The sequence below is a fragment of the Parasteatoda tepidariorum genome, chromosome 10, assembly GCF_043381705.1.
Source record: "Parasteatoda tepidariorum isolate YZ-2023 chromosome 10, CAS_Ptep_4.0, whole genome shotgun sequence".
In the NCBI taxonomy this organism is placed as follows: domain Eukaryota; kingdom Metazoa; phylum Arthropoda; class Arachnida; order Araneae; family Theridiidae; genus Parasteatoda; species Parasteatoda tepidariorum.
Genome location: NC_092213.1, coordinates 46627762 through 46652108, shown reverse-complemented (window position 1 = coordinate 46652108; position 24347 = coordinate 46627762). Strand labels below are relative to the sequence as shown.

The 24347-nt window shown below is 29.3% G+C and overlaps 1 protein-coding gene across 1 annotated transcript; it reads right to left on the bottom strand.

Moving 5' to 3' along the window:
* Nucleotides 1-418: 418 nt before the first annotated feature.
* On the bottom strand, nucleotides 419-17870 carry LOC110283458 (glutamate receptor ionotropic, NMDA 3B-like). The gene is made up of 9 exons (XM_043051288.2): nucleotides 17752-17870; nucleotides 16468-16561; nucleotides 15283-15441; nucleotides 13121-13274; nucleotides 8948-9187; nucleotides 8333-8416; nucleotides 4921-5147; nucleotides 2582-2841; nucleotides 419-695 (listed from the first exon to the last, which is right to left on the bottom strand). The coding sequence occupies exons 1-9, from the start codon at nucleotides 17868-17870 to the stop codon at nucleotides 473-475; spliced, it is 1560 nt and encodes a 519-aa protein (XP_042907222.2). The 3' UTR covers nucleotides 419-472.
* Between the last annotated feature and the right edge of the window lie 6477 nt (nucleotides 17871-24347).

Genomic DNA, 24347 nt, shown 5'->3' with positions numbered 1-24347 from the left:
ATTTTCATAAAATATCCTCTGTGGAAGTTGGATAACACGATATAAAGTTATAGATTCCCATTGATAACGAGTTAACCATGGGATATTTTGGTGGATTAACACTGGTTTCTGAAAGGGTGAGGAGGAATGAATGTATCAGATTAGCTACAATTTTGACAAAAAAATATCTCCTGGTGAAGTATTATGAGTTTCGGAGTCCTAAATGACGTAGCGCTAATCGTGTAATACTTTTGTGGATTAAACTGTCTCGTCGCATAAATGCGGGTTAATTTTAGTTAAAAATTTCTCCAATAGCAAATCTATCTGAATGATTGACATAGAAATTAGTCTTTTATAGTTCTGTTCGAAAATACAAGGTGGTCTTTTCAATTGCCTAAAATCCATTTTATGAAAAATTGATAGAAATAAAATAAAAAAATTGCAAGAGAAATAATTTATTGGAAAGTTTCGTAAATGAAGGCAACTTTGATTCTCATAAGGACGTCCAATATTTATTGTACACAACTTCTAATATCAGACAACATGTTGACAGCATCAGACCGGTAACTAAGACAAGAAATAACATATAGACATCAAAAATGGATAAAGGTCTGTGAGCATTTGTTGGTTCTGGAAGCGGACCTTTAAGTTTCGCCTTGAAAAATAAGTCCTGCACTTTCTTAACATACAATCCAGATTCTACCATGCGATGAATTCTGAAAAACACAAGTAAATCTAATTTATTAAAACACACTTAGACGGTGAATTCGTAAAGACGTGAATTCGTTGCTCTTCAAGCAACATGTCTTAAAATGTTAATAATACTCTTATTTTGTTCAGGGTAAGAAAGAAGGTAAATAACCAATAAATCGGTGTTAATTATGTACAAAACTGAAAGATACATAAAGACGTTATTAATGAACCTTGAATAATTATATTTTTATTTAATTAATATTATCTAACCTTTCTGGGGACTTAAATTTGTTAAAAAAAGCAAAGCACGATTTTTTTTTTTTTTTTTAAGGTTTGGCTTTTCAAAATAAAGGATAGCGTTAAATATTTTTCAGCACTGAAAATAATGCCATTAATTATGGCCTACTCATGATATAGGATTCGCACAGGCTTTAACAATTTAAAAATTTGGTTACAATAAGAAAAATAATCTCCAACATTTAATACATTTATAACTAGTACTATTATATGCTATATTTCAAATAATATATATTTGAATTAAGTATTTTGCCCCACTAATACTTTATATGTTAAAGTGGTAATTTATAATAGGAAATTCTTATTAGCTTTAACGTAAATTTATTATCACCGTTAACTTTTTTTTAAAGATCTGTTCAAAAACTCTTGATCGTCACGATTTATCAGAGTTGAGCAATTGTCTCCATTAATTTTGTTTTTTTAGTGCATGCCTTTTTTTCCCAACCTCCATTGATTGGAATTGGTTAATCTAAGGAATAGTAATTCAGAGACATAGCCCTCACCTAACATCCATATTGATAGATGAGTTTGCTGGACATGACGAACAAAACATAATTAAAGAACTTGCTACAAACTCCGTTTTCAAATATATGGAAATGTATGCAACCAAGCATTACGGATGTTCTTGTTAAAATATTTAAATATAGCTGAATAGTCAACAGTTTAATTTATAGCATATGCCTAACATTAAACAAATAGGAAAATTAATTTTTCAAGCGCCCCTCCTGGTTCTGGAGTTATGAAAGAGATACACACACATACACATACTTTTATTTTTATTTTTATAGATTTGAATATTTAAGAGAATATTTAATATTTGAATCCCCATCATCCTTAGGGAAATCGGCATCATTGTTAAAACAATTGTTATACGTAACAGGCATGCTAACAAAAATGGCAGAAGAATGACTATGGAACTTCTCGGTAAAATAATAATAATTGTTATTATTATTTTGCTAGACCTGAGATAAAAAAAAAGTTGGCCGCTCTCTTTTGAAAGACGTTAAGGCAATAAGTAATCGTGAAGGCGAAGTAGTAAGATCAGATTAAGTTGTAAGAATTTTAGTATCCAAACAAGTCAGAAAGTAATCGAAAATTCGATTAATGCGCTTAATTCTTTTTTACAATAATGTGTCGATACATTATGCATGTAGCGGTAAAAAAAAACAAGACTGAAACTTGCATTGTCTTCTTACAAGAAATTCCAGTAGAGATATGAATGCTTTTAAGTAATCCGGAATGGATGGGAACTTCGATTGTAAAATTACACCTTCGGGAATACCAAAGTGTGTCAATGAAAAAATAGTTAGTAGTTTAAAACTTAAATTATTTACAGTTTGAATTAAGAAAACTACTCACACCATATTAATTTCTTCCATGAAAGGAAAATCTTTTCTGAAAGATATAGTAAACTAAATCCTATAGCATCCGAAGGCACAAAATTTTCTAGTAGAGGAATTTCAATAGAGATGTGAATGCTTCTAACTAATCGGGAATGGGAGGGAACTTCGATTTAAAAATTACACCCTCAGCCACACCAAAGTGTGTTAATAAAAAAAATAGTAACTTAAAACTGGAACTATTTATAGTTTGAATTAGGAAAACCACTCACACCATATTAACTTCTTCCATCAGAGGAAAATCTTTTCTGAAAGCTATACTGACTAAGTTAAATCCAATAGTGTCTGAGGGCACGTAAAAATCATGCAGGCCAATTCTGCTAGCTTTTATCATAAAATGAAGTTTCATTATTTGCACGGCGAATTTTTCTTTTTTCACTCTTTCCATGGCCTTTTCGAATTCCCCAAGAATATTTTTAGGATGTTTTCTTATATGATCAGCTAAATCCTTCAAGACTCCTTCCTCTTCATCCTATTAGAAATATCAATTCTTTTAAGGTTCAACAGGATATGTTATTATTTTTTAATCTTTCGAAAAAATGTATGAAATTTTTAAAACTCCCAGAACATAAAGCATGTATTTTAACCTCCTGAGACATGAGCTTTGAAAAATGGCGAAAAAAATTTGAATTTATCAAAACCTTTTTCCGGTATTTTTACAATATACATATTCGTCACATCCCCCAGACTCAAATAATAAGATATTTAGATTCCATACAATTACTTAAAAGGATACTCGCTTGAATCAAATTGAACTTCCTCGTAATTTTAAATTGTAGATTTTTCAAGGTAGATTTTTCATTATTTTAATTTTTTCATTTATCTAGACAATCGTCTTATAAAGATATGCAAATGAAATAGAAAAGTCTTAAAATCTTTGTTTATTTAAGTAATAAAATTATATCAAATGTTGCATTAAATTTTTAAGAGGTTATATAATAGTTTAAATAAAGCGGAAAATCACGTAATAACGTAATAAAACTGTTTCAGTACAGTAACTAACAAACAAGTTTCTGTAAAGTTGTGAATGAATATAGAATATGTCACTTAAGAGAAATGTTACTTGGCGGGCTTGGCGTGCTCGAAATAGAATGGAAAGAACAGTTGCTAACGTAAACAACTACTACGTTTCAACAACCAACTCTATTTCACTTGCATGCATCCCATTACTTTTCAGACACTCCGTACCGTACTCCTACTTTCAAATTTTAAAGCATAAACTTAACATTACAGTATCTGCCTGTAACTATAAACCTCTTGAAATGAGGATAATAATTCATAAACAGTAGTCATTAACAATTTAGCCCAACTTTGTAAGAAACTTTACTGTTTTCATAGGATATTAGGAGTTTATTGCCGATGACTTTTAACTTGTAATTTTTATGAACTTAGGTTCCGAGCGTGGTGATTAACACTGCGATCTGCATCTCTGTTCTCTACTGAGCTTGCGCTTAACCTACCGAATAACGCGACCCGGCGTATAACGCGCACCCGTAATTTCTAATAACTTTTTTTTAAATTTTAAGATATACTCTTCGTATAACGCGCATGAAAATTTGGATTGTACATGTGCAATATCTCGTCTAGTATCTATAGAAAACCAGAAAGACTTTTAGTGTGGGACATGTTTAGGTCCCACCTTACAGATAATGCAAAAAAATTGTTGAATGAATGTAACACCGATATGGCAGTTATTACGGGCGGATTGACACCATTAGTTCAGCCATTGGACGTCTGCTTTTAAAGCCAATTTAAAAAAACAGTGGAACACTTGGATGTTGGAGGGCGAGAAAACCTTTACGAAAGGAGGACATATGCGTCATGCAAGTTTGGAAACAGTGTGCGAATGGATATTAAAAGCATGGGATGAAATTAAGCCTGAGATGGTTAGAAAATCATTAAAAAAATGCAGCATTTCAAATAATCTGGACGGATCAGAAGATGACTGTTTATTTATGGATGAGGGTAACACAGATGATGAAGACGAAACAGATTGTGATGACGTGCCTGAAGAAATAACGGAAGACGAATATAATGAACTATTTAAGTAATAACGAAAATCAATAAAGTATGTAGGTATGTTATTTCTTTAAAATAAAAGTATTTTTCTATATTTAAATTTTTTTAATCTATAATTTTTTATATTCGGCGAATACCGCACCCCCGTAAATTCTAATGTTATTTTTTGCATTAAAAGTGCGCGTCATACACCGGAATATACGGTAAATACGTGAACTTAACTCTTATCTCCCATAAATCATAACGTCCTTAGATCATTTTTAGTTTATAGTGTGTTTCACCCAAAGCATCTTTTTAATTCGTTAAAAATCCATGAATTCCTAATAATTTGAGAATTAATTTTTAATAATAAAAGTTATTGCTCAAGAAAATGAAATGTGCTATTTTATTTAAATCCATTGTTTGATTTTATATAATTTTGTTAGATTTTGTATAATTAACGTTTCCCAAAATAACTTATGGCTAATATTATAAAATGAAATTTTAGTTTCAAACTATAGAGGTTAATGTGCTTTTTACTGCTGTATATTACCATCAAATTTGCTAAAAGAGAAGTTCCTCCAAACGTTCCAAATTGATATTGACCACTGACGACAGCATCCCTCAATTCCTTGACAGTCGTTAATGGCGTCTGTTTCAGTGGTTGGATTAGAAACGACAGCAACGTACAACAGTAACTGAGGCCTAGCACCACTTTGGCTAAAGCCCACAGGTAGATAAATATACGGGTGGAACAGTCCCAGTAATGTTTAAAACTACCTAAAAAAAATGCAGAAGAAATAAAAAAAAAATAATTATGAAAACTTGAATTGGAAATAAATGATGTGGAAAAAAAATGCAATAAATTATAGAATTGTTCCAAATAATAAAATGGCAACTTCACTGAAAATTCAAGAAATAATAGAATTGTTCCAAATTATAAAATGGCAACTTCACTGAAAAATATTTTTATTGATACAATTCGAAAATCAATAAATAGTACATTACTGTGCTGAACTCATTTACGAGAAAATAAAGTGCGAAAAAATAATCTAAGTATATACAAGCCGTAAATCATATTATATTTGTTAATTTTTTCTTTTGAATTCACGAGTATATTTATTTGTATTCTGAAAAATTAATTTCCTTACAAATAAAAATTATAAAAAACATACAGTTGTTTCGATGCCGTAAAAATGCATGATTTTATTATAAAAATTTGCCATAGGTGCTCTTATTTTTTTCCTTTTTTAAAAAAACCTTTGTTTCAAATCTGATGTCTCTCCTGATCTGATGTTCCGCCCCCTAATTGACTGTTTTGCAACCATTTTTTTTTTCCTTGGGGGTCAGGTTGCTACGCCAATATAAATAAGTGTATTCAATTAAAGATATCGAAATATGTTATTGTATACTTGATTCCACAGATTTGGTTTTTGATTCTACTAAATATAAAAATTAAACCCCATAATACTGCTCGGTTGTCATTATTACTTCATTCCCAAACTTGCTTTTTTTTAATTCTATACCAAAGAGAAATATATAAAGGGTTTCCATTCTAATGCCAGAGCATATAAAAAGACGACGCGTTTTTTATCGATGCGCGCCGAAATATCAACAGTCTGGTCCAAACGATTTTAGCGCTGCGCTACGGAAAAACCCTTAATTACTAGTTAGATTGATGAGTTTACAATTTTCTTTTATTAATTTTAATTGAATTCAGAGACACATTATACTAGACAAACCACTCACACCAAAATAGTTCGGAAAAGCGACGCTCCATTACTACATTCCACTCGTGGCGCTAATAGTAGGAACAGTCTGAATTTTTGCGATAACACAGCGATCAAGAACTCAAAATGCTTAACTTCTTCATTTAAATAATAAATAAAAAATATTTGAGCTCAAAACTCAGAGATGTAAATTACCAAGAGTATACCTTTTCTAAAAATTTAATGTAAAGGTTATTTTTTCAAATAGTAAAAAAAATAAAAAAAATAATGTTAATTAAAATCGAGCTCATTAAACCTCTCGTATCTGGGGATCGCCCCAACGGTGATACTATCTTTTAAAGCATTTAAAACTTATAGATCAAGTAGTAAGCATTTATTTTACATTTATATACTTTTTTTATTTCAAATTTATCATATCCTTAAATATACACTTTTAATTCAAATTTTGATAAAAAAAAAATTCCAAAAATCTTTTTATAGTACGCAATTTTTGACCTTTATAACTTAGTACCTATGATATGTTTTAACTCTGCAAAAACGAATGTAATGCCTTTTTTTTAAAAAAAATTTAATAAAAAATAATGCATTTTAGTTTTCTTTTCGTTATAAATAATTTGAAGCAACTCTGAGCAACTTTTTCTCATATATGATGTTAAACTTAATAATTCTTATTTAACAAGCTATAAGTAAAATTTAACAAAAATTCTTTAATTTAAAAAATTTTTCAACTTTGGAGTGAAATCGAAGGAAAATTTCAATTTCTTAATATTTAAAACTAGGAATTTTAGCTATTTACCTGATTGTAACTGTTTATTTTAAACATGAAATTATTAAAATTTAAATTGAATTCAGTTCTTTATATTTAAAATTATTTTAATTTTATAATCAAGCAACACTTATAAATACATTTTTATTAAACTAAAAACAATTTTTCCATATAAACACAGATATATGAAGTAAATCTTTGTTTTTACATGGTTCATTTGTTTAGCATTGATACCTACGAAACAGATAAAATGTAAACTCTTAAAGATTTTAAAATTTGTTTATTATTTGAAATAAGAATAAAATTTTATCAAAATGAAACGATAGTCTTTTCCTTTCTCTATACATATAATACTTCCGGAAAAACTACAGCAACAAGTATTACAATGATTTAAATTAGTAATTAGTCTCTTTTAAAATTTACCAGTGCCTTCTGTTTGGTCACTATGAAAGATTTATTTAAAATTTTAAATTAGCGAAATTAACAAACTAAATTCGAACTTCATCAGAAAAAATTCTTTTCTATCTTTACACAAATAGTCTTCTCCAAAAAAAAATTTAAAAAAAATCAATAGTTAGAAAAATTTAAGAAGCTAGCCGCATTAAAAGCTAGTTTTCTAGACCATATATTTTACAAGTTTATTTTATGTAATCGTCACTAGATGTCAACACCAGTAACAAATTCGATATTTTCGCGCAATTTTTGTGTTCTTATTGATTGCAATCGTAGATTTCGATTCGTTAATGTACTATAAGCAGTGGCGTAGCTACCTAGGGGCTAGGCGGGGCAGTGCCCCGGGGCCCTCAAGCTCAGGGGGCCCTCGAATCCTTACCAGAAATCTCGATCGAACTGAACTTTTGGAAATTTCTCCCATTTTCAAAATAAATATGACAGGTTGCAACCCCACTTTAATCATGACAACTCAGTTGAGAGAAATTCAAAAGTTATGCCTATGGAATTCCCCTAAATTCTTTCTGTAGGTTGGCAGAGTTGTCAATTTGACGGATAGTGGTATGTGCGTTTTATTATTCATCGATGTGCGTTATATTGTGAATTCGAGTTAAGATTTTTTTTTCGAGAACCGTCAAAAAATTAATGCTGTATCAGGAGTAAGTAAGCTAATGTCAATAAACTTTTTTGTACTGGTCAATATAGTGGTTCAATTTTATTTGATTTTACCACTCATATTGATGTCCGTTAAGTCAATAAATCGTGTCAAATCTATAGATTTCGGCTACAGCTCATTGTATAACGCGAAATATCGTGAAAAAATGCAAGTCACCTGCAGTAGGTACATTAATTCAGGTCCGTGGGCAGGAGATCGTTCATGGTCTCTGTAATGCCTTTCCTTTCCAATAAATAAGCAGACCAGATTTTTAAAACAATAAAACTTAACTTTATTTAAAAACAAAAGAAATAGGCATTGTTTTCCAGTAAGAGCTTCCAGCTCTTAGAATACCAAGGGAGACCCTCTCCNGGATCAGAAGATGACTGTATATTTATGGATGAGGGTAACACAGATGATGAAGACGAAACAGATTGTGATGACATGCCTGAAGAAATAACGGAAGACGAATATAATGAACTATTTATGTAATAACGAAAATCAATAAAGTATGTAGGTATGTTATTTCTTTAAAATAAGAGTATTTTTCTATATTTAAATTTTTTTAATCTATAATTTTTTATATTCGGCGAATACCGCACCCCCGTAAATTCTAATGTTATTTTTTGCATTAAAAGTGCGCGTCATACACCGGAATATACGGTAAATACGTGAACTTAACTCTTATCTCCCATAAATCATAACGTCCTTAGATCATTTTTAGTTTATAGTGTGTTTCACCCAAAGCATCTTTTTAATTCGTTAAAAATCCATGAATTCCTAATAATTTGAGAATTAATTTTTAATAATAAAAGTTATTGCTCAAGAAAATGAAATGTGCTATTTTATTTAAATCCATTGTTTGATTTTATATAATTTTGTTAGATTTTGTATAATTAACGTTTCCCAAAATAACTTATGGCTAATATTATAAAATGAAATTTTAGTTTCAAACTATAGAGGTTAATGTGCTTTTTACTGCTGTATATTACCATCAAATTTGCTAAAAGAGAAGTTCCTCCAAACGTTCCAAATTGATATTGACCACTGACGACAGCATCCCTCAATTCCTTGACAGTCGTTAATGGCGTCTGTTTCAGTGGTTGGATTAGAAACGACAGCAACGTACAACAGTAACTGAGGCCTAGCACCACTTTGGCTAAAGCCCACAGGTAGATAAATATACGGGTGGAACAGTCCCAGTAATGTTTAAAACTACCTAAAAAAAATGCAGAAGAAATAAAAAAAAAATAATTATGAAAACTTGAATTGGAAATAAATGGTGTGGAAAAAAAATGCAATAAATTATAGAATTGTTCCAAATAATAAAATGGCAACTTCACTGAAAATTCAAGAAATAATAGAATTGTTCCAAATTATAAAATGGCAACTTCACTGAAAAATATTTTTATTGATACAATTCGAAAATCAATAAATAGTACATTACTGTGCTGAACTCATTTACGAGAAAATAAAGTGCGAAAAAATAATCTAAGTATATACAAGCCGTAAATCATATTATATTTGTTAATTTTTTCTTTTGAATTCACGAGTATATTTATTTGTATTCTGAAAAATTAATTTCCTTACAAATAAAAATTATAAAAAACATACAGTTGTTTCGATGCCGTAAAAATGCATGATTTTAAGATAAAAATTTGCCATAGGTGCTCCTATTTTTTTTCCTTTTTTAAAAAAACCTTTGTTTCAAATCTGATGTCTCTCCTGATCTGATGTTCCGCCCCCTAATTGACTGTTTTGCAACCATTTTTTTTCCCTTGGGGGTCAGGTTGCTACGCCAATATAAATAAGTGTATTCAATTAAAGATATCGAAATATGTTATTGTATACTTGATTCCAAAGATTTGATTTTCGATTCTATTAAATATAAAAATTAAACCCCATAATACTGCTCGGTTGTCATTATTACTTCATTCCAAAACTTGCTTCTTTTTTTAATTCTATACCAAAGAGAAATATATAAAGGGTTTCCATTCTAATGCCAGAGCATATAAAAAGACGACGCGTTTTTTATCGATGCGCGTCAAAATATCAACCGTCTGGTCCAAACGGTTTTAGCGCTGCTCTACGGCAAAATCCTTAATTACTAATTAAATTGATGAGTTTACAATTTTCTTTTATCAATTTTAATTGAATTCATGAATGCAGAGACACATTATACTAGACAAACCACCCACGCCAAAATAGTTCGGAAAAGCGACGCTCCGTTGCTATACTACACTCGTGGCGCTAATAGTAGGAACAGTCTGAATTTTCGCGAAGTTTTCTTATTCTTAACATAGCGATCAAGGAACTTCTTCATTTAAATAATAAGTAAAAAATATTTGAGCTCAATACTCAAAGATGTAAATTACCAAGAGTATGCCTTTTCAAAAATTTTTGATTTTTTTTCAAACAATAAAAAAAAAATTAAAGTTAATGAAAATCGAGCTCAATAAACCAAGCGTTTGGGGGTACCTCTAGGTTAAGTGAGCTCGTATTACCACTGGGATCACTCCAGCGGTGATTCTAGTACATTTAATTCACACTATCTTTTAAGGCATTTTAAACTTAGAAATCAAGTACTAAACATTTATTTTACATTTATATACATTTTTTTAATTTCAAATTAATAAATCTTTAAATATATACTTTCAATTTAAAATTTGATAAAAAAAATTCCAAAAATCTTTTTAATGCAAGCATTTTTAGACCTTTATAATTTAATAACTATGCTATGCTTTAACTTTGCATAAACAAATATAGTGTCTCTTTTTTTTAATTTAATAAAATGAAAAAGAAAATTGTATTCAAGTTTTCTTTTCGTTATAAATAATTTGACGCAACTCTAAGCAACTTCTTCTCATATGTGATGATAAACGTAATGATTCTTCTTTAATAAGCTAGAAGTAAAGCTATTCTCAGCAATTAAAAATTAAATTTAAAAACAATTTCAATTTTGGAATGAAGTTGAAGAAAAATTTCAATTTCTTAATTTTTAATGACTAGGAATTTTAACTATTTACCTGATTGTAACTATTTATTTTAAACATGAAATTATTAAAATTTAATTCAGTTCTTTATATTAAAAATTATTTTAATATTATGAGCAATTAAAGCTTATAAATACATTTATATTAAACTAAAAACAAATTTTCCATATAAACGCACGTATATGAAGTAAATATTTATTTTTATATCGTTAATTTGTTTAGCATTGATACCTACAAATCATCTTATGTAAACTCTTAAAGATTTTAAAATTTGTTTATTATTTTAAATAAGAATAAAATTTTATCAAAATGAAACGATAGTCTTTTTCTTTCTCCATACATACAGTACTTCGGGAAAAACTACAGTAACAAGTATTACAATGATTTAAATTAGTAATTAGTCTCTTTTAAAATTTACCAGTACCTACTATTTAGTCATTATAAAAGATTTATTTAAAATTTTAAATTAACAAAACTAACTAACTAAAAACTAACTTCATCAAAAAAAATTCTTTCCTATCTTTATGCAAATAGTCTTCTTAAAAAAAATAAATCAATAGTTAGAAAAATTTAAGATGCTAGCCGCATTAAAAGCTAGTTTTCTAGACCATATATTTTACAAGTTTATTTTATGTAATCGTCACTAGATGTCAACACCAGTAATTCGATATTTTCGTGTAATTTTTGTGTTCTTATTGATTGCAATCGTAGATTTCGGTTTGTTTATGCACTATAATTGATAATTCTGCTTTCTAATAAGCTTTTATTAATATGTTAAGTGAAGAGGAGAGAAAAAATAATAAGAATCACTGCTGAAAGAGGTTTCATAAAAAAATATTAGAACCTTTCTAAATGTCAGATGAAACTTCAATTATTTATTATAATTAATGTTTTTTCATATTAATTATTGTTGTAATTATTATTTACATAATATGTAATTATAAGCATAGTTATAGATATTACAACTAAGTTAAGTAGTTAAATCTTTTTTTCAAAGATTTAATAATAGTTGTTGTTGTTAATTTAAGTCGCACTAGAGCTGCACAATGGGCTATTGGCGACGGTCTGGGAAACATCCCGGAGGAAATTTTTAATAATAGAGATTTAATAATAGAGAGTAACTTCTCTTGTCTTCATCATGAAGAATTTCTTTTACAATTTCTAATAAATAAATAAAAGAAAATCAATATTTTGTTCCTTTTCTCTTAGTAAAATAAATAAAATCTATTTTAATAGCGCGTGAGTTATTTAAAAAAATGTATTTCATTACAATGATCTTTAAAGGAAAAACGAGAAACTTTTGTATCCTGATTTTCACTAGATGGCAGCATCATTAGGAGCAGACTTTCATTTCAAACTGTCATATGTTTTCAAACCCATTCCATACTTCTCTAGAATTAATGAAGTTCTTTTATCTTTTATTCTTTTTATCGTTTCGTTATTTGTTTTATTTTAGTTCTATAAAATGCTTAGATGTTAGTTAATTAAGACAAAACAAACAAAGGATAAGTAAACAAAGAGTTAATGTTGTGTTTAAATGAGCACATAAGCATATTTTGTTTAGTAAATTACGTCAATTTTAACTTCTCACCATTTTTCTTGTTCTTATGTTTATTTTTATTTTGAATAAAATGCGTAATTATATAGATGATATGCACCATTAATGTTTTAAACTAATGGAAGAATCGTTAATAATGCAGAATTTTTCTTCTCTCTGTTTCAAGTAGAATTTATCATATCACGGAATAAAATAAAAATTTATAATTCTCTGTTTAAAGTAGAATTTATCATATCACGGAATCAAAATAAAAATGCATAATTCTCTGTTTAAAGTAGAATTTATCATATCACGGAATCAAAATAAAAATTTATAATTCTCTGTTTAAAGTAGAATTTTTCATATCACGGAATCAAAATAAAAACTAAAGAACGAGAGCAAATAAAAATTCGGCAGAAACAGTTTTACGAATGATAGAGAAATACACAATGCGGTATAGTTCGTGTTACGCAGATGATCTATTTATATAGTTATTTTTACAGGTTTACAATTATTAACGACTCTTATTAACACTAACTAAACTTTTCTGAAATTTCGTGTTTTGCCTTCAAAAAAACTACAAAATTTCAATAAAAAAGCTAAATTCGTTATTGATACAAACCTTGATTTAAAAACAGGGCAAAAAAATTCTGCAATTCCCTCATGTACTTTCTTGTGAAACTCTCATAATGTTTTCTGCCATATGAATTACATTTTTTAGCAGTTGAAGTTGCCAAGGCTGAAATCGGTATAGATAAAAGTAAAAGAATCCAAACCTTAAAAAAAATAATAATTATAATAATCAATAATAAAATAAATATAAATAAATAAGTTATAGCAAAATTAAAATTTTGAGCTTAATCCAAATCATTCAATGAAGAAGTATTGAAAAAATACATCAGACAATTCAGTTTTAATACAAAAAAAAGAAAAAAAAGGTGCAAAGCATTTCCGTAATAGCCCGTTTTTGAGTCAGGGGGTCATGAAAGTTAAGCGCCCATAATTTCGAGAACAGCGGCATGATTATGGTAACGTGGTCAGTCTTACGCATAGGCCGCTTTTACTTAGCTGACTTTACTGGTACCCACCACTGAGGATCAAATCCCAGTTCTGCACAATAATAGTTTAGAGCTTTTTACCATTGATCAGTCTCGTCTAAAACGAAAGTAACCATTTTTTGAAGTAACTATTTTTAAAAGAATAAAAAATAAAAAAATAACTGGATTATATAATAATTAAACAAAAATAAATAAAATCTGAACCCTCGCTCTCAAATAATTATTAATCATAACTTGGAAGAAATTTTTTTTTCACAATTAAATATTTATTTCTGACCCTTAATTTATATATTTGGCAAATCTAATGTTTACTTACAAAGAATCTAAAAATATACATTAAAGGTAATCAATATAAGACAAACACCCTTGTATATCGTGCAAACTTACTACGTTACCCTATTTCGGTGCAATGCAATGCAAAATAAATAAATAAATCCTCTTTTACGTTTATTCATACGTTTTCAAGCAGAACAGAAATATGTTTCAATGTAACACTTTATTAAAGTTACAACACACTTGCACGATATTATAATTCAATATGCTAATATTAAGGATCAACCAACAACAAAGAACTTGAACACACTGTTAGAAATTTCTCGGAAAAAATGGCTAAATAACAATCTCTTTAATTGTTATTTTACCATATTTAAGCAAAACAGTAAAATAACCGTAAATAAGATGGTAATGAAATTATTAACAGTGAGAGAAATCATTTATTAACTATTTTTTACCTAAAACGGTTAAATAACAAGAATTTTACTGTACCAACTAAGTCCACCTAATGAAGAAACTTTGTTCCTTGTAACTGCGTACATCGTACATATTACAGCCGAGAGAGCTAATCTGTCAATCTCATAACCGACAAAACTGAGGTTTGAGCCCCAGCGTTGACACATCCATTCCCTTTAACACGCATAAAGAATTTCCAGTATCAATCACTCTCCAATGCCCATTATCTAACGAGAAGCCGAACTTTCTAATGTCTAGTTAAATTTCTTTTTTTACGGTTTTGAAACCATGGTAGCTGTAAATGGTTAAAATACCGTATAGTTTCGTATTCATGATTTAATAACCATATTAGTTGTCAACGGTTTCGAAATCGTAAAGGAGAAAAATATTCTTTACCGAAAACGGTTAATCGGATGGACAGACTGCTGCCGGTTACTTTACCATAATTTTAGAATAAAAATTCTAACAGTGCCATAGCGTCTAAACTTTAACTTTCAGATTCTACTTATAGCAGACACTTACGTTAAACTATAATATTTGCACTTAGTAGACATTGAACTATAATATTGGCATCTTGAACCATAATGCGGAGAAAAATTTGTTGCAACCTTAACAAGTGTGAAATCAAACCCGATTTTAATTAAAGTTGAACTATACCACAGTGAAAACAAATTTAATATGTACACTTATTGTATTATAATAAGTATACATTACTAAGTTGTTTATTATCGCAAGCGATAATCTGGTTTTACTTTGCAATTATTATATGGTTAAGCATGCTCTAAAATTTTTAACAATCTGAAGTCGTCCAAACCATGTTTTTGGTACATGAGTTGGTACCTTCTTCGCCTACTATCGCAAAATTAAAGTACTGCAACAAAACAATATTTAGGAGAATGGGTGAAGTGACATTTTTTGAGACATTAATTTAAAGTCATAAAATAATCTAATCAAGAAATGTAAATATGTGAAATATAAGCTAATTGTTGATACCCACTTGATATTGAAAAGGATATAAAAACGTATAATTGTCATTGATGGTTTTAGGAGACGCCGTTATGAATATATTGTTATCAATAATGTAAGGAAAACTGAAATCTGCGACTAAATGACGAGAATGAGTTGCAGCTACCCAACAAAGAGCTAAGTCTGCCTCCTAAAAAGAAAAGCATATGAGCATAATTTTATTTAATAACATTTATTAAAAAAGCATAACTTTATTTCTCTAATTAGATTAAAATCTTTTGATTGATGAAGATGAACGTTTCTTGCATTCTCATTGGACAGAAAAACCACATGATGGGATCTATAATGTACTTAATATATCTATATGACTTCGGCTGCCATCCGCGTATAATTAATTAAAGTTTTAACTGTGCATTTCTCATTTTTTCATTTAAATAAAAATCTCTTAATGATGATAACCGTATTGTGTAACCGGGCAGGAAAATCATATGATGGGATCTTTAATATACTTAGATCCTTAATAAATTAAGAAAATCCACGTGCAATTGGCTGTCATCCACATATAGTTAATAAAAGTTATAGCGGTATTCATCTGTATATTGTTTATTTATCTCTGCAGTGTTGTACGAAATGGATTACTTTGAAACAAAACACAAAACACTACATAAAGCAAATAGAAAAAAAAACTTATCTAATGAATGAAATAAAAAATTGCTATTCTCGGTAGAAATGGGGTAAAGTCATTTGGATTTCAAAATTCGGATTGATGCTGCGTTAAAAACTGAGAACTATTGAGAATTGAGACTTAGCTTCTAGTTGGCTTAGTTGGTTGGTTACATCCCTTAAACATATTTACCAGCCTTATTTTTTATACTTATTTCTGCTAACTGATAAAATAAATTTGGCTAAAAAGCACGTATTTGTTAATGGTTTTTATTGATTAACGAACAGCGGACCCAATTTTGAGTGTACTACAACTATCAATTTTCAACTCTGTAGCCTTGTAATTTTGAACCCAATCCAGAAGAAAAAGGAACACCTGGATCAATTATTGGGTAGAAATTTGTCTTTGGCTCCATATAAAGTATTAATTGCGTAATATATGTTAATCTTTCACATAGAAATTTTATCATTATAATATTATAATCTTATCAAAAGCGATTCGTTATATTTCTTTTTTGAGTAAATGAAAAGGCAAATTTTAACTCAAACTTACCTTTCTCTGCAGCATTCCTATCATACCTGTCCATTTCCCTGTTAAATGATCAAAGTCTCCATAAACATAATCATTCCTATTTAATAAAGTGTAACTGAAAATAAAAGTTTCTTTAGTGTTTCAAAATAAAATTGAGACTTTTGAGTTACTTTTGTTACAAGTAGCGAAAGTAGCAATTTCACCTGTACATTCCTTATTAGTTTAAAATATATATATGCATAGTTGCTCTTAAAGAAAGTGCTGTTGTTGTTGCAGGCCATTAAGGCGAGGGGTGTGATTGTTCTAGTTTTCCAGTGGCGCCATCTATGGCCAAAAATTCCACTTCTGCCACACCCATTAATGGCGCGGACCCATCCATACATCCAGAGTTCGTAATTTAATCCTGAACCAGAGAAAGATCAACCTCCAATTCAATACCCCCACAGACGCATAATTTGTTATGGGAACATGGAAGACTTTGTGACCAGACAGATTTAACGTGCACCAGTCACCATTTACTACACGGGGAGACTGAATTCACACTCCCTTTCTCACAACGAAAGTGTTAAAAGAAATCATTATTTCATTCTAATCCTTAATGGCCTAACCCAGTGGTTGATAAACTCATTATCCCTTGATTTAAACTTAAATTATATAGGTATATTAATTGTTATTCACTAAATTAGGTCAAAGTTATTCTTATCGGTACAATTGCGCTGAAATTAATACAATGGCTTATTTATCAATACATCAGTAAGAATCTTACTAGAAATAGTACAAGGCAATTTTAAAATATACCAAATAATGTTAACGTGAACTTTCGTGTCAAATTACAAGGGTTCTTAGTTTTTAGACATTTTCGATTTTAGGTTAGAAATACACTGGTGGACAAAATTAAGAGATGGAAAGCATTTTCGCACACTTCTATGACGCTATATTCTTCTATGACGCACATTTCTGACGCTATTTCTGGACGGTTATTGATATGGTGGGAAACCTGGAACCCGATACCATCCCAGCAACATTATCGAAAGGGACCATTATGCTGGTGGAGGACTCATGGTCTGGGCAGGGATCATGCAGGATACCCGCACACCGCTCCATGTGTTTGACAATGGTTCAGTGAATGCCCTGAGGTACAGGCAGGAGGTCCTAGAGCCCTATGTGCGCCTTTTCAGGGGCGCTGCTGGCCCTGAGTTCATTTTTATGGACGACAATGCGCGACCACATGGGACTCTCATGGTTGATGAGTATCTGGAAAGCGAGGATATTCAACGAATGGATTGTTCAGCCAAATCCCCTGACCTGAATCCTATTGAACATGCTTGGGATGCTCTTGGGAGAGCTATTGCGATGTGCCAACCTCCCCAGAACCATTCTGGAGTTAAAAATTGCTCTGGTGGAAGAATGGGAGGATCTTCCATAAGTCTTCCTTAACTCCCTTATTAACAGCATGCATACTCGTTGTGCATGCTGTCTGTCTGTCAGAGGTGACCATACACCATACCAGAGGCAACACACACTGTACAAGCCTCACTTTTATTGTCATCTTTTATCCTTAAGTTCAGACTACATTGGGTTTATTGGCAATAGGTCTTGCCAATGAATGGCACTTTCATTTTCGTCTTGCATACTTTATTATCATGGAATAAGCTATATCCATACCGAATTTCATTTATTTATATTCAGTATTTTTTGAGATATTTGGGAAAATGTCTTCTATCTCTTAATTTTGTCGACCAGCGTATGTAAAAGAGCCAGATCTGGCACGTGAGCTATGGTTTATCTACCACTGACCTTGTCCAAGTGTATAGATTTTTTGAGATTTTAAAACTACAGGATGGACTTTAATCACGACACTAAAATCCTAGTTAAAAATGAAATCAAAAGTATACATAAATCAGGAATTGCAGATTAATGTTTAAACGAGGAGAAATAAAAAAAACACTTCATGGAAATCGGGAGAATCATTATTGAGGAAGACGGGATTAAAAACATCAAAACCAGTATTATTGCAGGATGAAATTTGAAGGTTTATTACTTTAGACAAGCTATATTGACCTTTCGGTCAGTTTGAAATTTCTAATTTAAATGCTTGAAAGATTTTAATTTTCTTTGTGTTAGAAAAAAATATATCACGGAGGAAAACGTACTTGATTTGCAGATAGTCTTTAAATTGTAAATCTTGACTAAAACTGTCGAAACTCAAAAATTAAGAAAAACTTCCTATGGTATAAAACTCTACTTTATACGTGAAAAATGGTCTAACCTAAACCTCAATAAGAAATGTTTTGAGCTCGGTGGAAGCTTTCAGAGCTGTGGGAAATATGGGAATGAATTTTAATAATCGATGTGACGAGAATCAATCAAAAAGTTTATCATCATGTAAGTTAATGTAACGAATTCAGTTACGTTTTAAAAACTTAAAATACACTTTTAATTATTTTTATATTTTAACGTTAAACAATTTTGCAGAAATAAATATTTTTAATTTACCTGAAAGGAATTTTTTCAGAGAGAGTCTGGAGTAAAAATAATTCGATCCCTCCGTTTGCGAACATCGATCCATCTGGTTTTTGTACCATGGACATCAATAAGGTTACCTATCAATGTAGTATTAAAGCATATGCAGGGTGTTCCGTAAAAACCACCTTTCATATTTTAAGAATCTTTATCAAAAATTAAGGCAAACGAAGTAGAGACATATGGGATAGCCAAAAAATTATTTAAGCGAAGAAAAATCAAAGGCAGAGAAATCTGACCTATCACTATTAAGGTGGACGTTCAGAAACTGAAAACTTGTTTGAGTATAGTTTAAAACTTAGAGAATGTTTTTAATAATTGATTCGTCATCTTTCGATAGCGGTTTCGTTTTCTTGACTTAAATATTAATTTTCAGCCCCTTATTGTGCTACTACATTCCTTATTTCCCCCTCTTTTCTGTCTTATTGGCCTCTTAATATATAATGTTTATTTCTTTTAGTCTAAAGTTTTGACAAAGATTCGAAAACTACATATTAAATGAGGTCTTTACAGAACACTCTGGATTGTAATTTAATTTTAAATTTCTAAATTATGATTAGACAGCAGACATTTTTTTAACCCTGCGCAATTTACATTATGCATGATCCTCTTTCCTAAAACTAGAGAATTTATTAGTGCCACACTCAAAAACATTTTCAACTTTCTTAAATCTTTCTGATACATCTTTTACTAGGAAATATTTCAGTAAAACCCAGTAACAATTATTTTATCCTCTAAAATAATGAGAATGCATTTGCTTCGTAGCGTTGATTAAAATAATATAAATCACAAAATGATTTTAGTTAAAAATTTCTTTGATTATTAAACAAAAATTCATTCTTTCAGTTTCATGTAAAAGTAGTTTATCTCTATAAATTGGGAAGTGATAAATTTGAAACAACATAATTTTTAAAGTTATTAATATTGAATTGTAACTTGATTCGTGACCAATAAGGTCTATATCAGTAAAATCTGTATTCAAACGAAATTAAGTTAATTTAAAGAGTATGAATGAAAACTTTAGATGGGGTAAGAATATGCAGTTACTACTGTAAAAATACATCCTTTTAAAATTTTAGTTCATTCTCTTATAAAATAATAAAACTTTTTTAGCGTCTTTAGACTTGGGGCACATTTAAGCTATTTGCCTTTTAACGGCCTAATATTCCAATCTAAATAATATTTTTATTAAATTTAATTATAGAAATATGAAGAAAATTACATATTAATTCTTTTGAAGAAACTATGTATTACCAACAAAATTTGTATTTTCAATAAGATTTCGCACCTGGGATATGAACCACCGATCTCTGTAAGAAGGCAAACAGCTTAATCCACGAATTTAAGAAGTTTTATTATTTTGTAAGTAACTGAACTAAAGCTTTAGGGAGGCACATTTTGCCCTAAAGGGCAGCAATTGTGGCAAATTTTTATCCTGACCATGGTTTTCAACCACGCTCTTTAATTTAAGCTTCATTTCATTTCAATATAGATTTTACAACACTTTCCTTGCAAACAGCTTCCGAAAATATGTACTTCCCCAATTATGTATATCGTTTGGAGTTTACAGTAGGGTACTTGAACTTTGAGAAGAAGAAGATCAAACATACCCACACATGTTAACTATGACGTTAACACCAGCTGATCGTCAATAAGCAAAATGGCGTGTCAAAGTTTAGCTAAGCTTTTCCACATAAGTTATAATGTTAATTAACGTGAACTTAATGAGAGCCGTATCGCACATTGAATTCGTTGAAATATAATTCTTTCTTAGATTTATTATCTGTTTGTGTATTTTATTGTAACACGTGATATATTTTTGCTTTGTGTGTCTGGCAACTTCGATGCATAATTAGTTTGTTCTACATGGTTTCGTGCCAGTCTTTGTGTTAAGTAAGAAATGTATGGTAAAAGAATTGAAATCATTGTAAAAGAATCTTTGCAAAGGATTATAGAATGTATCACTTAAGAGAATTGATACTTGACATGGTAAGTTACTCGAAATAGAATGGAAAGAACAGTTGCTAACGTAAACAAAGCCTCGTTTAACAACCTATCAGGCTCGAGATAGCCACACTACGTCACTTGCAGGTATCCAATTACAAACATTATGCTTTCTGAGCTTAAACGCATGCCAAATAGTCTTGGATGTATAAGCCGACAGATGGTCTTGAATGAATAAGTCAAATTTATAAATTTTATACATTTCATTAAATTGTTTATTTATTTATTAATTTTTTAAAATCTATTTTGAAATGATTATTTTTAAGCGTCATGGTCAGTACTTCAGAAAATACGCCTCTGAATAAACAGAGAATTTTTTTTTAAATAAAATATACAATAGTGAAACTCCATCTTTAATTTTGACGCAATTAAATAGTTCAAATTTTTGGCCACTTACATTTATCGCCACTACTTTCAGATCAAGCATTTGAAACACTATGGATACAAAGTGAGTTCCTGAAAACATTAATTTTAAATTAAATTGAGCCCTTCATTTTATCAACTATACATTAGGAAGTAATATATTTGAACCAATGTAATTTTAAAAGTCATTAATGTTATTAAGTTGTAAGTTGATTCATGACTAAGCAGCATCCACAAATGAGCACTTGACCAATTATGCATATTGTTTGGGATTTACAAATGCAAACAATTATGTTTTTAAAATTATGTTTTTTTTTTTTTTTTTTTTTTTTTGGATGAAATTTTTTAGATACGTTCTAATTTATGAAGTATATATATATATTTTAAAATTTTTCATTCATTTAGTTATTTATTTATTTTGTAATTCTATTTATTTCAATAATATTTTCTAAGTGTCGTCGTGCTTGCTACTTCAGAGCATACGACACTATATGAACAGAAAGAATTTTATAAATAAAATATATAATTTTAAAACGCCATCTTTAATTTTGACTCAGTAAAACATGTAAATATTTGACCACTTGCATTTACCCTTACTCATTTCAGATGAAAAATTTGAAACTTCATTGATGCAAATTCAGATTACTGAAAATGTGAGTTTTAAATTACAGTGAGTCCTTCAGTTTGACCACTTTGTCTTTTATAAATAAATCAAAAATCATTTCAAGAAATTGATTTGCATAAAAAATTTCCATTGAAATTGAATGTCATTAAACATGCTAATTTAAATAAAATTTCCTTTTATGTCTTTGAACACGTTAAATGTTATTTTTGTTCTAACAACTTACTTCAACTTCAAAACTAGAGTACCTAAAGATCTAAATATTTCTATAAAAAATAGCATTCAGGCCACTTTTAAACTTAGAAAAAATTAGAAACTGTTGATATAGTGGATAATGCTTATTTTTCATATTTTCTTCATTTGTCTTAATTTGTTAAAAACTATGTCTTTTGAGATTAAGAATACAACTTTTTAGGCAAACGATTATATAAATGATGGATTTTAGAAAGCTTTTTATAATTTTCATTTTTAATTAAGTTTTGTTTTTAATTAAAGTGAGACAGATCAAGGTATTTTTTAAAGAATTGTTCTTGAGTTCGTTAGATATGCAAAATATAAGAGCTAGTCTTGATATACTTCTCATCGAAAATGTATATATCTAGCAAGGTTTATTTTAATATAACTCAAAAAATACACCTGAAATTATTCTGAAATACTTTATTTTAATTAGAATCAGTAATTGAAATTAATATTTATTTATTTTATACTTTAATTTATTAATTCCTACTTTTGGGACATAAATTACTCTTAATTATTTTTCTAGTTGCGCAAATTTTTGTAACCATCTTTCTAGTTGAAAACATGAATGCAGAATTAATATTAAAGCTTATATTTTAACATTAGTAAACAAAAGCCATAAGAATACAAAACATTTTTTTAATTAAAAGAATAAATTGTGTTACTTTGCTTAATGAGAGAAATGAAAGGGAAAATCAACAACAGTTTAAAAACTTACCTGATTCTTCTTGCAGCCTGGTGTACAACAATTCTTACGGGAAATACTCAATTCAATTTTAAACTGCGAGGAAAAATTATTTTAAAGAATAAAAACATCAGCCGAATATTACCGTCCGTGATAACAGGCATTTTAGCCGAATATAACTTAAAATCTCCCTCCAATTTATTCTAGAAGTGCATTTAATCTATACCCATATACTGCATAGCTTTTGAATAAATTAATAATTCATTCGGAAAATGACTTTTGGCAGTAATAGTGCACAATAATAAGTGTATATAATAATCGTATTATGTAACCAACTGAGGAAAAAAGAAATTAAACGTAATTTAGCTAGTTTTTTCAAAAGTAAAAGATTTCAAAAGCGAAAAACGCATAATTTTTTTTGTATCAAAATTTATTTAAAACAGTAATTTTGTTAGAAAAAGATTATATATGTTTCTTTTCATTTGTCATCGATTTCACGAAAATTTATGTAATGAGCTACTAATTGGACTGGTTAATAGAGGGAGTTATGAACAATGATTCAAAACCATGCAATCTACGTTACTGCAACATTGTGTAGTTTTAATGTATTTCCAACTTCCTTTCAGGTGTTTTTTTTTTTAATTATTTTTTTCATTTATTTATTACTGCAATTTTTCGTGAAATTCTTGAGTATTCGAATCACAAACTTTCAATGTTTTCTTTTTTTGTTTCATGATGTCTTTGTATCTCGCACTGAAACGAAAAACTATTATTGAAACAAGATTTATTATCTTTGTTTTTTAATAATGTTTGATTTATTTGTCCTCAATAAGGAAATAACAACGATTTCCCTACTTATTAATATGAACTAAACTGAGGAGAAATGTATCAGAACATATTTTTCTTTTCTCGGAGAGAACTTCATAGTCTATCCACAGAAACAGAAAATTATTGCTGAAACAAGATTTATTATCATTGTTTTTAAATTATATTTCATTCAATTACCATCAATAAGAAATAACATCGATTTCCCTATCTATTAATTTGAACTAAACTGAGGAGAAATGTATCAGAACATATTTATCTTTTCTCGGAGAGAACTTCATAGTCTATTCACAGAAACAGAAAATTATTGCTGAAACAAGATTTATTATCATTGTTTTTAAATTATATTTTATTCAATTACCTACAATAAGGAAAATAACACAGATTACCCCATTTATTAAACTGCTGTTTGTAGAAAATGCAACACCATGAAAGAATCATCAGAATCAAATGAAATTCGCAGCAAATGTCAATTATAGGATATTATGCAAATTAATAAAGTTNACCCCATTTATTAATTTGGATTAAACGCAGGAGAAATGTATTGGTAGATATTCTTTTTTCAGAGAGAACTTCGTAGTCTTCTATCCACATAAATTTGAAACAGAAAATTATTGCTGAAACATGCTTTGTCATTGTTTT